Here is a 16,125-nt window from a genome sequence, read left to right as displayed (position 1 = left end):
GGAGGGGGATTTGGGGGATTTCTCTCCAGCAGCTTTTCAGAGAGGGTGAGGTATCAATCAGGTGCTGATGTTACGATGATGCAAGGTTTCAGTCTACTAAGAAAAGTTACTTCTGAGGATTTGTATCAACTTACGAGCAGTTAAAAGTCGCTATAAGTTGTTTGCTGACACATGCATGCAGTGGTTAGGAGAATGTCTGATGTTGCATTAATGAGACGTCTTGTAAAAGTATTTAAGAGAACTTGAAGTCTCCTGGGTTTTAAAAAGACAGGAGTCGGCATCTAAAATGTCGGGTAAAACCAAGCAATCAAATCAGAAATAATTAGCTCGAATCAACCCATTTATTCTCATGTGCTTGGTTCACGTTTGAAGCAGAAAGGTGAGCATTTCTCAAATATATATACATTACATTCAATAGTGCCGTTGATTTGTATAAATATAATACAACATCTGAGTGTAATCAAATATAATTTCTTTTAAAAACCTATAAAACCTGTAAAAGTTTTTAAAAAATAAAAATAAAAATATTAGCCTTTAGATGGAGCAAAATATACAGACATTCTCAACAGGTGTATAGCATTGGTCCCAAAGCTTTGGAATATATAAACTTTTCATTTCTAAAATAAATATTTTAAAATAAAGAAGCTATACTTTGTACTGCAAGTGTGCAATCAGCAAGAGCTTGGCGTTCCCTTCACCTCCAACAGCATGCATGCCACTGTTCTTTAAGAAGGGGGTGATTAACCCATAGAAACGTCCAGAGGTTGCTTAACTCATCTCTTTTTGAATGTCTTCTTTCTCTTATAGCTAAAATCCTGAGAAATACATAAGAAACGCTTTAGGAAAATATATCTTTTCAAGCATGACAACTAAAACATTTTTTTCTCAAATGGAGAAAAACAGGACATAAAAGTCTAGGTCAACATTCAATGAGACAAATCTGAACCGTAAAGGATTCAGATTTAAAAAAAAAAAAAGGTGCTACAATGCAAAGGCTGTTTATTTGTATTTTTTGGAGTCTTTAGCGTCGTCGTCGTCTCTGGCTCTGCGATTGCCTCTGTCACCCCTAACAGGTGAAGAAGGGCAGTTGTGTCTGCAGTCCTTGCACTCTTTGGTTGTCGTACGAGTGGTGGATCTGCCCCTGTTTGATGTGCCGTTACCCATGATAAAGTTTCCACATATCTGTCTCAGGGAGAGAGTGTAGTAGGAGACACGTCCCATAAAGAGGATTTCAAACAGGAACCACTCGATGGGATAGAAGGCGAAGGAGGAGGAGCCCATCAGCATCATCCGGGTCTGAAGAAAAGTAAAGAAAAGAGAAATCAGATGAGAGAAGTTGCCCAAACAGTTCATTACTGCTCAACCGGACCGAAAGAAAATGTGTAAACGCAAAAACACTGAAATTCTAATTTCTAAGGAGATAAAAAGAAAACACAGGAAAATTTCAGATATCACATGATCCAGGAAAAGATTATTAGAACAGAAATTGCCTGGAAGTTCTGTCAACAATAGCAAGTATATTTTAACAATTTGGACCTTTATGTTCTGGCCACAATGTGGGTTTGATTCGAACCCAGACGTTTTGTACCCGCCTCGACACGCCAGGGCTTTTCTTGGGTTTATTTATAAAGTTGACCAGTCGAAACAGGAATTTGAACAATAATATCTGTAAATAGGATGTTGTTGTGAATGGTGTTTGCTTTTGTGTCCCTGTAAAACAACCATTTTGTAGGCAAGAACCCAAAACCACAGTGCTGCAACTTATTTTTAAGTTAAGAACATCTATTATGTTATGAAGATTAATAAAAATGAGATAATTATTTGGAGACATAGCTACATTTTCTAACAGCTAACTATACATAGACCTTAGAAAATTAGTGTAAATGACTGGTTGTCAAAGTGGGTCCAAAACACCAAACAGGCACAAGTTACTTAATAGTCTGTTGATTTCAGTTACACTACATATCTGGAAAGATTGAGAATAGAAACATCTAAACTGCAGGCACCTCTCTCAAATTGATGTATTTAGAATATGATTCGGTTTTGTTTTAACTAAACACTGCAGATCACATGGCAGTCTCATAAAATGATGTCAATTTATAATAAAGCAGACTGCTACCTCTTCTACATGCAAGTACTAAACAAACTAACTTTAGAAAATGCACAAATTATCATTACATTCAAACAGCAGAATTGCAGACTTTAAATATATGTCTGTGTTAAGTATTACAACCTTATAATTGATCAATGGGTGCTTTTTCAGCAAGAACATGACGGCTGCTCAATAAGCATAAAAGCACATATTAGTGGCTAATTTCCATTAGTGAAGGACTGCGTATAGCATTTGCCGTTGGAAACAAAATAATAAACATCAGGCCTGGACACAGCTCTTAAATCTGACGAAACGGGCTGCTGGTAATTTGACGGATCAGTCGGTGGGAGCTAACTGGAGCAAAAGTTGAAAGAAGATGTGATAGATTTATCTGTGTCTGAGTCATGAGCACAAGTTTCCCAGAGAAGAGAAAAGCGGGTGATGCAAGCTGATGAAAATGATGCAAAAGCTCCAGCCCTGGGGTAATACGCAGCTAATGCGAGTCACCGCAGTAAAAACTTCAAAAAAAAAAAAAAAAAAAAACAGCAAAGGGAGAAAGGTCATTTAAAAGACAAAACATCAAAGATCTGGCTGGAACTGTGGCAACAAAACATTTGCTATATCAAAGGTTCGCTTCAATTAATAAAAAAGGACACAGTCAAATAGCTGTTATTAAACACGTCTCCCTGTTCTGTGTAAGACCCTCGGGGTTGGATTCCAATGGTGTGAATTAGGTCCAAGACACTGACCTTGTTGACAACAGTAAAGACGGTGTAGAAGAGCATCAGGTGGCGTTTCTCCACAGACAGGTACCGAGTCTCCTGCAGAGCAAACAGCACTGCCCCCATCAGGGAGATCTTTGTAGGGCTGAAATTGACAAAACATCAGACAGAATATTCTAATAAACAAGAAAAATCAAAATATTTATTATCTTAACAGCAAAGCCTGGCGACACTTTAAATATATCTGGAGACACGCGAGACGCTCTGCATGCAAAATGGCTGCAAAATTACAAAAGTCCAAATCAAACACTTTTGTTTATAGGCTGCCTCTTGGCTCTGCGTCATCATGCAGCACATTATCTGTAACTAGAGAGCGGCAAAAGCTCGTGCTGCAGCATGAATGAACAGAGAACCCTCTCACAAAACCATAAACCTGCGAGCGTAATTAGAGCTCATTAAGACACATAAGCGCTAATGTGCACTACCTCTCTTAGCTCGATTGCTGTAAAACACTTTCAAATAAATTACAGCACCATATTGGAAAAATAATCATTTCCATTTCTACTCATTCCTCAAATGAGACGATTGGTACAGGTTTTAGCCACAACATTCAGGCATAACATCATGGTCACCTGCCTGATGGAGTTTGTTGGTCCTGATTTGCCCGGAAGCTTTGAGACATGGCATTTTATACAAGTAACAAGTTTCAGTGATGAACTTTAAAAAACATGGTTCACATATAATGCCCTCCATGGAAACAAAAATCTTAAGCTGATCCAGGACAGAAATCAGCCATAACTTTTTATAAGATTGTGTAATTAATTGGCTGAAAGGAGTCCAAGCTGTGCTTCTTAAGAACTAGAACCCCTGGAAGGTGTGCTGTTGGTGTCTGGCAGCCAGATGTCAGCAGCAGATCCTTTCACTCTGGCCCAACTGAAAACCTAGATCTCGGTTCAGTTGAAGTGATTGATCTCTGGTGTGGTTCGAACGTACAGGTGAACGCCAATCGGACCGGACACCGTTGCGAAATCAGGAAGCAAACTATAGCGCAGGGCAATCTGTGTAAATGCACCCAAAACAAACATGCATGTCAAGCGCCAGAGAGAGAAATGGCTCATAGTCTTTTACCAAAGACAAAAACGTAACACTGCAACCGCTGAAATATGACACCACTCCATTTTTGTTCGCGTTTTGCGAAGAAGGAAGTTGCGCTCATGTCTTCTTTAGAGGCTTTCATGTCGCTTGCTTCACAGGTTCTTGATGCTGCACCACCACATGCAAGGAAGTAAACAAGTTTTTCAAATGGCAAGGATTGTTGCAGTTTTCCTTCCCATTCGAAAGAAGTCTACTGGACTACCAAGTGTGAAAACACTCCGAGTTAGCTATGCGTGGAAACTATCACTGATTTGCATAACATGCTGCTTGCATATTGTTATTAATGTTGACTGATTGCTCTCATCATCATCTTAATACTTGCTTCCTTTACTGAACCAATTTAACTATGGTAATGTATTTAGGATTAGTTTTCCAACTAATCCTAGTTAAGATATTTTTGCGTTTTAGCAGGACGTGTTATTCTACAAATAAGTTCAGTCCATTTCAGTCCATTTACAAAGACGCACTATGGATTTTAACATCTTTCTCTCAGATGTAACATAAACCTCAGCTCAGCAATTTACCTACTACTCATATGTGAATGTGTTATAGATTGAGCTACACAGATCAGCCTTTGATCCCCACATGCATCAGCTCAAAAAGGTTGGATAACTTTGACAGATATTGACCACTGCAGTGCTTACAACCCATAACCCGACTGCAGTTTTGGAGACGCCCTAACCTATTATTACAAATACCCTTGTCAAAGGCGGGTTAAATGCATCTGGTGCCATAAAACACCAGCTTTGTTTACCTCACCTACTCAAAGATGAACAGATAATCCATGTTATTCACCTGTAGTGGTCATAGCTATGTGAGCTACATTCTTGTCAGAACTCCAATGTACGGTAGAAAAACAAATCTGTTTTTTTTTTTTTTCTCCACTCAGAAGACACGTAAAAATCGACCGCAATGCAAAACTGCCGGAGAAGACTTACTAGGACATCCTAATAAGCTCGTTGGTTTCTGGCCTCCATATACCCCGGACAAGCTGCTCAAAATTACTGATGAGGCTACCTCCAGCACCTGCAAAGAACAGACGCGCCATCAGAACACAAGTATGCAATTTACCTGATTTATAGTGGCTTAAATGCTAACTGATGTTTTCACATGTATCACATGAAAACTATGCATCACTCAGATCACTTACTGACCTCTCGCCCACCCGATGGCGATCATAATCAGCAGGTTGTCCTGGTACTTGTTTTGTGCCAGATTAACGCCTCCGAGGATCTTCCAGGTCCTGGTCACCTCCTTCATTGCTGACAGCACCACTCTGACGGGCAGCAGAGTCGTGAAGTTGTAGACCAAGTCCATGGGGCAATAAAATACGAGGTACCTGCAGAGACAAATAAAGCTCTGATAACTTGGCACAGACATCCAGTTCTGGCCAAAACATTACATACACTCACCATGGCAATGAATGTCTTATTAAATTTGGCCTCTTAATAAACTTTTAGAAAAACATTAGGACAAAAATGCAACTTGTTAAAAAAATATTTGTCGTATTAGTTTGGGTGTATGTATGCAAATGTTAATGGAGAGTGAAGAGTGCCAAATTGCATTAAGTAGATAAATTATTTGTATTCTTAAAAAAATGAAAATAAGTGCAGAAATAGTTTATTAAATATATAATTACTTATTTGTGCCTCAATTAAGTGTGCCGATTTTATTTTAAAAACAGATATGGTGCAATCACCATCCAATAATTCAAGCCAAGATAACTTCTTCAAAATTTGCTATGTCTCAACACCTTCACTCTCAATGCATATTTGAGGCATCATGTTCAATTTAGAGCATATGCAGGTAAGTAAAAACACACAATAAATTCCAACTTACACGATGACTGTCAGATTAAAAAAATAACCAAGTTGTAGCATGTTGTATAATTATATAAGTTATAAAAAGAATTTTCAAATGCATTGTCAGAAGCCCAAAATTAATATGACTTTTATGGTCATGATGACCATAAAATCTGTGTAAACTGCAGTGTTTTTCCCCTGCTGTGTGAGTGAAGTACCTCTTTTTACCAGCAGAGTGCGAGAGATGTGTGTTAAGGTGTAATTGTATAGTAAACCATCAGAGGGAACCAAAGGCTTTGTTTTCCACTTGTCAGGCTCTCCTTGATTTTTTTTTTTTTTAAACGCAAGTTCAGGAACAGTTATATTTGTGTGTCACCTTTATCTGACAACATAAACTTTTAATTTTATTTCTCCTTGCTCTTCTCTCTGAACTTGCTTTGGACACATCTAGACAGACAACAGACCGTTCTTTGCACTGTTCCAGCCTCTGTCATTTACCAGATGATTGATGCGAGCAGAATATTGTTGCTGTTGGACAAAGGCTCTATTGGTGGCTCAGCCAGCATGAATCCTGACAGCACTGCTCCCCCGAAGCAGTGGAGCATGGAGCTGACCCAACAGGCCAGGGGGCTGATTCTGGACAGACCTACGGCTCCTGTGTAAGAAACATGAGTATTAGAGCGATTAGTGTCTCTGTTGGTTAAATATTTCAGCACCTTCAATAACATCTGCAAAAGTGTAAATGGCTGAGGACATCATATGTTTGTTGTAAAAATCATTTGCAAAACATCAAGTCTGGAGCAATGTAATACTTTGGCCTCTTCGCGGTCAGATATTTGTGCCTGAAAAGTCTTAGCTGTATAAATATTAACTAGCTTATATTCCACAGGCACAGAGAACAGAGGAAGGGAAAGGTTTGTCAAACACATCCGCAGACTTTGCTCTGCATCTCACAGTTCGAAGTGCAGAGCAGAGAAACGACCTATATAGATAATGACACTGATCAGAGCACTTCCTCAAAGATAAAAAACCGTCAGCTTTCTGAGTAATTCCAGCCTGATTAGACAGAACCACACAGTTTTTGTTTTTTTTTTCCCCCACCTGGAATCATTCACACAATACCTGCTTGACAAGACCAGCAATAAACTCAAGATTAATGCATGCAAACGTAGAAGCCTGGGAACTGCTCTACATCATGCCACAACACATTCTGATTTCCATAATCACAGTGTTCAAGAAAAGTAAGATATTGTGCAGTATGCCTTACATTTACAATATGCCGATATCATTATAATAATATGACTCGTGTAATACATTCAACCCAAGTCTGACCTATTTGCTTTAATGAGACCAAATCAAGCCCAGAAATCAACACATTTAGACCTCAGGCAGGTAGCCCTGTCCAGAGTCTCTACAACCATACAGCTTTACTCGGGACTACGATGTTAATCTGAGGATTAGAGACCGACTATAGACTCCTGGAGAGGGATCTGGAGAATTTAAATCTCTGTTTGTCTTCCCTGATGTTGTTTTGTGACCTTTTGAATGCAGTAATTATTTTAGGCAGGCCATTCCCAGGAAGATTCTTTGCTGTGGTTAAGTAGACGTCAACTGCATGTTTTTTTTATCTTCTTTTTTCTGAAGATATTTTGACTCTCAGGTAGAGGCTAAATGTTTTCAAGACCGGCTTTAGAGGCTTTTACAGAAGAAGTCTAGTTGCCTTCTAGCTAAGTACTCAGGAATGTCCTGGAGGACTGAGAACTCACACCAGCATATTACTGCTAATTTTTTATCTGCAGGTCAATAATGGTCACAGGGGATCAATGGCCAGCAATCCTGTCCAGGTTGATAGGGGTCATTGACTTACTTTCTCATCTGCTCTTGAATTTCTTCTTATTTTGACATAATTTGTTGCTTTTAGAGATCTTCAAGCCTACGTCATGTGGTCAGAGAACTATTGAAGTTATTTCTTGAACCTACAAGTCAGACAGAGTTCAACATTTTGTTTGGATGGAAGAACTGAACTTTGTGAGAAAAGGTGGGTAATCGCAGGTAATTCAGGATTTAAAAAGTGTTTCACACAGGGTCAGAGTAGTTTGGTTAGCTTTTTTTCTTTTAACGAATAAAATCATAGCCAGATAACTAGCATTTACATCTGTTTACTCCGACATCCCTCACAGTAAACACTAAACAGTGGGTGTACTTGGCCTGATGGGAGTCCTGGTGCAGAGTGCAGCATTGTGTTTACACAGTAAGCAACCATGACGCTTTGTCACCACCTTTAGATGTGAAGCAAATGTAAATTATGCTGCCAGTGCTAAAGCCTGACTTGAGCAGGCAATCAGAAAATCGTGGTTAGCACTAAAACTGCTGGGTGCGGCAAGATCAACTCAATACAAACACCCACAATGCAATTGCCGTTTATATTTTCAGCTGATGTAAACTTAAAGAGCTCTGATCGGCAGGTTCCCCTCAACTAGATCCTCTCTTTTGCTTAATAGGAAACACATTTCCAAGGCAAATGAGTTTTCAGGCCAACCACACTGCTGCTACCATGATATGCTTACCCTAGTTTGTTTATCCTTTTCCCTGGCTGGAAAGAAGAGACAGAATTGTCTCTTTTCTTCATTCACTACTGGTTGTTTTTGTTTGCAAGTTGGGTCGTCATCAAAACAAATGCATATAATTTCTTCCATCCTAGAAGATCTTTTTTTTTTTCTTTCCACTTTACAATTATGTTGGACTTTGTGTTGGTCTAACGTAGCGGTTCTCAACGTGGGCGTTACCGCCCCCAGGGGGCGTTCAGAGGACGGCAGGGGGCGCTGGCGGAAATTTTTAGAAAAGGGGGGCGCTGGGATGCCTTTGGGGGGCGTTTGGTCGAAGGTAAACTTTACACCTTAAATCCACAATAATACCAGTGTAGACTTTGAGCAACTTGGTAAAACTGTATTGTGTAACATTAAAACATGTTAAGCTGCAGCTGTATCGATGGCAGCTCTTCTTCTATTCAGTGTTTGTAGCTTCATGGCGCAGCTCCGCTCCGCATCAGTTCAGTGTTACACAGGCTGATGACGCTGCTGTGATTCACTTTGTCTGGTATTTATGTAGGCTACATATGTTTTGGCAGTTCTGTGATCATGTCAAAGCAGCAATTTATATTAAAAAGTGTTTTATTTCCATTTGAAAGCTGCCCGCTTCCATGGAAGGACAACAGAAAATCGTTCTTATAAACATGTAATTACTAAAATCACGATGCCCTCACTTACTTTCCCTCTGAAAAATGAACCCATTTAAATAAAGAAATCCCTCCATGGGTGATACCACGATAGAGAGCGTTCATTTTATAGCGTTAACACGGAGCTGTAAGTGGTCCGACATGAAACGGGTTTGATGGAACAACGGTACCACAGCACTTTTAAATTTCAATAATCAGAATACCGAAATTGTTTCCGTTGTTTTAAAAGGTTCATGTCAGTCTGCCTTTTTCTCATCGATACGCTTCCCGACCGCCCTGCACCTTAGGGGGTTAAAAAAAAAAAAAACGCCGCGCACATTGCGCAAAACTCTGAAACAAGAGAAGCGGGCAAAACGGAGCGACGAACTAGATGTGAATTATGGCATAAAAACAGAGAATCCGATGCTGAACAGTAAAAAATCAACACATTGTGTGAAACACATGACGATTTGGAGGCGCAGCAGGTGATAAGTGAAAATTACTGATGGTCAAATAAACGATCATATAAATCTAGCAACAGGAAAGAAACTAAAGTAAATACGGAGGAATAAACTGATATGGCAAGACCTTTTGAGCAATAATTAATACAGAGGACTGTAATAAACAGACACTTCCAGATAAAAAGGTAAAATAATATTGTTGAAATGTCATGGGAAGGAGCGCAACTACACATTATTCAGGTGGATGCGAAAACATAAATCGGCCCCCCCCCCACGAAGGAGCGTAGAAACATACGCTCCCCTCCCCCTTAGCCCCCCTCCTCCAGACGCAGATACATTTAGGGCAAAACTCGCTACATTTACCCCGTTATGTGCGCGAGGTGAAGGAGATTCAAAACATCTACAATAATGATACTAACATTAATAATAAAATAATTGTCAGTGCAAAGTAGCCTACAAATTCATTGGTGGGGGGCGGTGAGTGACCTGGATAAAGGCTAGGGGGGCGCTGGCCCGAAAAAGGTTGAGAAACACTGGTCTAACGCGTAAAAATAAATGTTAACATCTGTGCTTTTTCACTCTTGTCATGTCTTATAGATATCATCCAAGATCTGTACCACTCAACTAAAGGCACTACAATGAATGAACTAACAGGAAGGCACCTCTAAACTAAACATGCCCGATCTGCACCCAGACTTTCTCTTCCACTCGTGACATCTGTCTAAACTGATTTCTCTTCATCCATCAACCGTTTTTCACTCATGATTTGACGGATCCTGAACTCATGACTTCCATGGCCTAAGTGGTCTATCTTTACAGCCATTACTGGATTGATAAAAAAAAGAAAAGAAGAAGATCTTGTTTCTATTTCTGGCTTGAAATAGAAATTACTGACAGACAAATAACCACTGTTGGTCCTCCATGTCTCTGCCTCCTGCTTCCTAAATAATCCACATGTGGCAGTGAGTGTAGCTTTTTAGTTTAGAATAACTCCATATTGAGATAGTCTTATGATGAAACTCTTGTGCTCTTTTAGAGAAAGCCTGTGCGCGTCCGTGTCTAGAAAATGTCCTATATAATTTAAATAACTTGCTTCCTTTTACTGTTACTTATAGTCTGAATTAGACTTATTGGACCCTAGAAGCTTAAACAAGAAAAAAGAAAGTGATTTAAGGCAGGAAAGAGGACAGGCATGAAGGGCTGGAATAGTTTATAGCATTCCATTCCTTTTATGGGACTTAGGAGCAATACAACCTGAAAACCAAATCAAACTTTTAGAAGATGCTGTTTAAACCAGCTTACTATTTTCAGAACTTTTTTCCACTAGAAATCACTTTACACAGATGTACGAGCGCATTTCCCAGAGGCGTCTCATATGAATCGTTTGCTTATATCTCTACACTCTGTATCTTCCCAGGGTCTCAAAGGCAGAAGGCCTTTGAGACGGCCTGATGCCAGGAGATGAGGACAATGGGTTAAAATGTCACAGGGGCTCAGATGCTTTGCAAGGCAAGTTCAGAAATAGATCTGCATTGTCCTACAATGGCCTGAGTCTATGTTCTTGTGTTGAAAGTCAAACGGTGGGCAATTAGAAGCCCACCTGTCACTAAAGCCATAACAGAAACAAACACTGGCACGGGGCCTGACTTTGCTCTGTGCTGCTATGGTCTGACTGGCACAAGGTCAATATTAAAGTCATCTTAGAGAGTTTTTTTCTGTTTTGAGCTTGGCAAAACACTTGAACAACCCTTATTCAAACACTTGAGGAGAAGCAGTAACTCTCTTATTTTCCCAAGCATCAACATGTGTTTGTTACTACTTCCTATGAGACTAATCTGTTACTGTTGTCAGTCACTTAAAAAAAAATCTATATAATTGATAAGTAGTAGTTAGTAGTTTATTGTTAGAAATGTCCTATATCTAGTCCAAATAGGCTTTACAGATGTTAGATGGTCTCTAAAACTCGGTTCAAAATATATTTAATGTCACAGATAAATATATTTAAAAAGCAAGACTGCTTGGATGTTCCTTAAAAGTCTAAAGCGTGCCTTCCACAGTAGTGGCAATGACTACTTCAAGATGGTCATGTTGGATTTCAATGGGATTTAAACCTGTCAGTGCAGAACAATGGTTCTGTGGAGGCTGTTTGATGTGTGCATACGGTCCTCATAAAAATGATGTTTTATTTCTCTTTTTGGACTGGTACACTGTCCAGAAGTATTGTAAGAATCCTAACCTTAAATGAACAAAAGCGCAGCCATGCCTCAGCATAGAGACCAAAGGAAGAAACTATAAAGCTGACAAACCAGCTGGGTGGGTTCATGAATTTGGAGCAGGCCAGTCTTATCTGACATACCCCAGCTGCTGTGATGTTTAACACATGACTAAAACAACCGTTGAATTACAAAAATAAAACACAGATCCCTGGAGATAATCCAGAAAGGTGTCTTCACCTTGGACCAAAAACAATTTTTAATAAGGAAAACGCAGTGGTGGAGAAAGTACTCAAAAAATGTACTTAAGTAAAAGTACAAATACACAGAGAAAAATGTACTCAAGTAAAAGTAAAACTACCACATTAACATTTGTGCTTAAGTAAAAGTAAAAAAGTCCTGGCTTTTAAAAATACTTAAGTATTAAAAGTAAAAGTACTCGCTGAATGCATTACCTAATCGCTAATACAATATCATTAAGTGAACCGATCATATTTAATTTTAATACATCAGAAATCTGCCATTTTAATGAACAATGTCACAGATAAAGCATGTTTTTATTATGTTTACTCTCTGTAACATGGTTTAGACTTAGATATGCGATTATATGCATCATAATTTCAGGGATGGAAACATCTTGTCTCCTGTCCTAACAGCATGAACTTCACTTTTTTTTGCTACTAGTGGCATTTATTTTTAAAGAAATCCAACAGAAAGGGGATGGAAAGAAGGTGGGTGGGAGAGGACAGGCTAAAGGAGCCAGTAGCAAAGTTGTAGTCAAGACCACTCAAGGTCTTGACTACAACTCAAGACCAAGTCAAGACCAGCACCCCGCGCTACGTGACACAAAAAAATTAACTTTTACTTATCAAAATTGCTTCTCAAATTGATCAAAAAGATCCATATTCCCATAAAAAATAGATATTAATTAGAGCTGAAATAAATGTAATCAGTAAAGATCAGTCCACAAGAATCGGATTGTTCCTGAATGTACCAGCGTTGTCCCATATTTGCAACACCTCAGTTAACACTTCCACACAATAATCCAGTGCATGAGTTTCAACTTTTTTTCATTGCAAGTGCAACATGTGTCTCAGTCAGTACAGCTAGCTTTGCTAGCATCAAGTCCACAGATCTTACCTTTCTTTAAGCTTTCCTTACAAGTGACGCTAAAAGTTGGACAAAGTCCCCACCGTCTGTGAAAGCGAAGTGCTACTGATTTTACATGTAGCCATATCAATTTATGCAGCGCTATTATATTACTGATGATTAGACTCGCTCAGAGGAAACCACTGAGCAAGTCTGGAGCTTCATGTGCGAGTTAAGGTGGAGGCGATGGGTGACAACAGACACTAAGTCACGTTATTGCTCGGATTTTAAGGCGCCACCTCAAGTCCCTGAACTTCACATTTTAACGGAAAAAAAGCGCAACGCGACTTGGATGTAACGAGTAACGCGACAGATTTGTAGAAATGTAGTGAATTATTAAGTACAGATACTTACTGTAAAATGCAGTGGAGTAAAAGTAGAAAGTATCCATTATTAAATCTACTTAAGTAAAGTACACATACACGAAAATTGTACTTAAGTACAGTAACGAAGTACTTGTACTTCGTTACTTCCCACCACTGGGAAAACGTGATGTCTTTTTATCTTTTCTTAAATCGTCACTTAAAAGTAGAGTTATTGCATTAACCTGATAAAAAACAATACTGCTAAAGAATGTGAATGAAAGGCACAATTTCTATCACATCTATAGCTCTATAAGTGGCCATTGTAAACACATAAATGCAGAAATATGAAGCTGAATTTACAACTTGCAGTGCATTTGGTAATCTTATCATTAAAATCTCACAGTCGTCATTACAAAATGAAATAATACTCAATTACTGGATGAAATTAGGTTTGTCACTAGAGTCTGCCATTACCATTTTGATTCAATCACTTCTCTGGTGATTACGTTAATCACTGCACCATCTCCTCGGAATTTTTTTAAAATTTGCTTTACCTGTCACCATTCCGAAAATATCTGATGCTAACACGAACATTACCAGATTATCATTTAGCTGGTGCTAACTGCTAAAGTTTAGATCTGCCAAAATGCTATATAACTTACCTGAAGACAAGAGGACATTTTTTTGACAGCTTTATGGCGTGATAGGTAATGTTTTTAACTACAAAAAGATCTACTGATCTGATATCATGGAGATTGTGAATTAGCTCGCGTATCACCTGGATTCCATCACAAATTACAAAAATAAACTAGATAAGAAAATAATTTAGCAATATGATTGCATTTTAAAAAGATAACAAACCGAATACTTGTTTCTTCAGTGTTTTTAAAATTAAAAAGAGGATTTTTTTTTTTACAGTCAAGATGCACAAATATATTGAACTGCTGATGTCAGCGCAACATCAATGTGTGCAATGTTGCAACTGCAAAAGATGAAATATTGTGCAGTCAATAGACTGCACAGTCTGTGCAGTCTTTACATGCACAGACTGTGCGTGTCAATAACATATTTGGCAAGTTATGTTACCAAATATAACTTACCAAAGTCATACTTGATAAGTGATATACCAAATATAATATACTTTCCTTTTATGCTTATAATCATGAGTAAGAGTTATTGTCAATGCAGATATTGTAATCGCAATATTCAAAAACATGTTTGGAGCAGCAAAGTTACTTTTTGGCTCAATAAAAGCACTATTACAAGTTACTTAATTTGCATTATTTCTAACCACTAAATAAAACACTGAGGAAACACAATTATTGAATTTGAACTATTAATATAAACATTTAAAAAAAATGTTACAAACTAAATGTGTTTTTTATGATTTTGCAATTACATATTTTACAAGTTGTAATACAAACAAAGGAACATAAATCACGATATAATTTCAGCTTATACACGTTACTGCATTATTTCTAAACCCCACATACATCATCTATTTGTCACTGGTATCTCTGGAAAGTTATATTTATCCTCTTTCAGAGCAAGTCATATGTTTTTACAGATCATTTGAATATTTTGGTAACATAATTGTCCATCATAAAAATGCAATAAAAAAAAATAAATTAATTAAATTAAATTAAATTTAAAATATCCTAGAAATCTATGGGACATAAATGGAACACATATTTAGTCATTCCAGTAGCTGGAATAATACATTTTGAAAGAGAGAGCGGAAGTTCTTTTCCAGTTTAAGATTGAAAAAAAACAACAACAAAAAACAAAAAAAAAAAAACGTTACAATATTATTCGTTTCTTCCATAAGCTTCATAAGATAAAAACCAACAAGACATAAACATGAAAAACAAATATTAAATACTTCTTTAAAGTGTTCGGCAATTAAAAGGGTTCGGCAAACTGCATGAGGGTGACTAAATTACATAATAATTGTCTGTATCTGACGTACTTCTAACTGCCACAACACCCACTGTGTTTGCATACGTTGTTGCAGCACTGAACGTTCAACGTTAACATGTTACAACTGTTGCAAAACAAGGAGACAACAATAGTTTCCACCCGCAAACTTATAAATTATGCAGACGCTCGAACTTTTCACTCACCTTGCTGCTCCCTCAAAGCCAACACTGAGACGATATAGTGCGCAATCTCAAAATAAGGAAACATGGGCAAGTTTGCCAGTCCATTTGACAGCTCGTCCAAGGACGACATTTCGAAGAAACTCATCTTTGTCGGCTGGTCGAGAGCACCACGCTATGCTAGTTCGTTAGTCTGACCCTCGGATGGAGAAAAGGCACAGGTCCAATTGAGCATCAAGGTATTAACACTTCATCCACGGTCTAAGCGGTCTGACACAAGCCAGGTGGCACAAAACAGCTGTGTGTTGATGAAACGCTTCTGCCGAGTGGCTCACAGCTGGTTAGTAAAGCTATGGGATCACCGCTGGTCGCTGGGCAACAGCTTTGCGTTGCCACGGGTCGGTCATCAGCGACGCTGTCATCCGCGCATAGACGGAATTCCTGTTTCGTTCTCCGCCATGCTAGTGATGTGGCGGGCGGAGCCAGGGCGGATTGTCATTGGAGGATTACAGCCAATCAGCTGCCAGAGGGTGGCTTTGAGAGGTGATGGAACAGGATATGAAAGTCTTCTGTGCTGTTGTGTTTATTCCCACCTGCAGGTGCTTGGCATCACTATAACCGTATTCAAACTATAATCAATGTGACATGATTTGCTATTAATGATACAAAACTGCTTTATTTACGGCAAGGCCATTACAAGACGATGGTTTTAAAACTTTGGGGAAACCTTGAAAAATAACTCTTCAGGCCAAGTGCATATCACATAAGTCATAAAGTGGAACTAATGACTGCTCTTAAAATTAAAATGGAAAAATGAAAACTATGGATGAAACATGTAGTTAATACAATAAAAATGCATTTAGAAGACATAGCATTTTATGTCCTTCAGTTGAGATATATGTAAGGTTCTATG

The 16,125-nt window shown here is 38.5% G+C and overlaps 1 protein-coding gene across 1 annotated transcript; it reads right to left on the bottom strand.

Moving 5' to 3' along the window:
• Positions 1-982: 982 nt before the first annotated feature.
• Positions 983-15,662, bottom strand: tmem38b (transmembrane protein 38B). Its single transcript, XM_008424427.2, has 6 exons — positions 15,237-15,662; positions 6,270-6,426; positions 5,124-5,308; positions 4,908-4,995; positions 2,842-2,959; positions 983-1,296 (listed from the first exon to the last, which is right to left on the bottom strand). Exons 1-6 carry the CDS (start codon positions 15,358-15,360, stop codon positions 1,000-1,002), a joined length of 969 nt encoding a protein of 322 aa, XP_008422649.1. The 5' UTR covers positions 15,361-15,662; the 3' UTR covers positions 983-999.
• Between the last annotated feature and the right edge of the window lie 463 nt (positions 15,663-16,125).

This window comes from Poecilia reticulata, linkage group LG12, assembly GCF_000633615.1.
Source record: "Poecilia reticulata strain Guanapo linkage group LG12, Guppy_female_1.0+MT, whole genome shotgun sequence".
NCBI classification, from domain to species: domain Eukaryota; kingdom Metazoa; phylum Chordata; class Actinopteri; order Cyprinodontiformes; family Poeciliidae; genus Poecilia; species Poecilia reticulata.
This window is presented reverse-complemented; position numbering and strand designations above follow the sequence as displayed.

What these genes read in the sequence shown, in the direction of transcription:
- tmem38b (XM_008424427.2), bottom strand. Translation starts at nt 15,360, where the DNA reads ATGAGTTTCTTCGAAATGTCGTCCTTGGACGAGCTGTCAAATGGACTG. An exon ending in GGCTTTGAGGGAGCAGCAAG is followed by an intron (nt 6,427 to 15,236) that starts GTGAGTGAAAAG and finishes TTTCTTACACAG; the next exon opens with GAGCCGTAGGTCTGTCCAGA. An exon ending in GAGCTTATTAGGATGTCCTA is followed by an intron (nt 2,960 to 4,907) that starts GTAAGTCTTCTC and finishes TGTCAATTTCAG; the next exon opens with CCCTACAAAGATCTCCCTGA.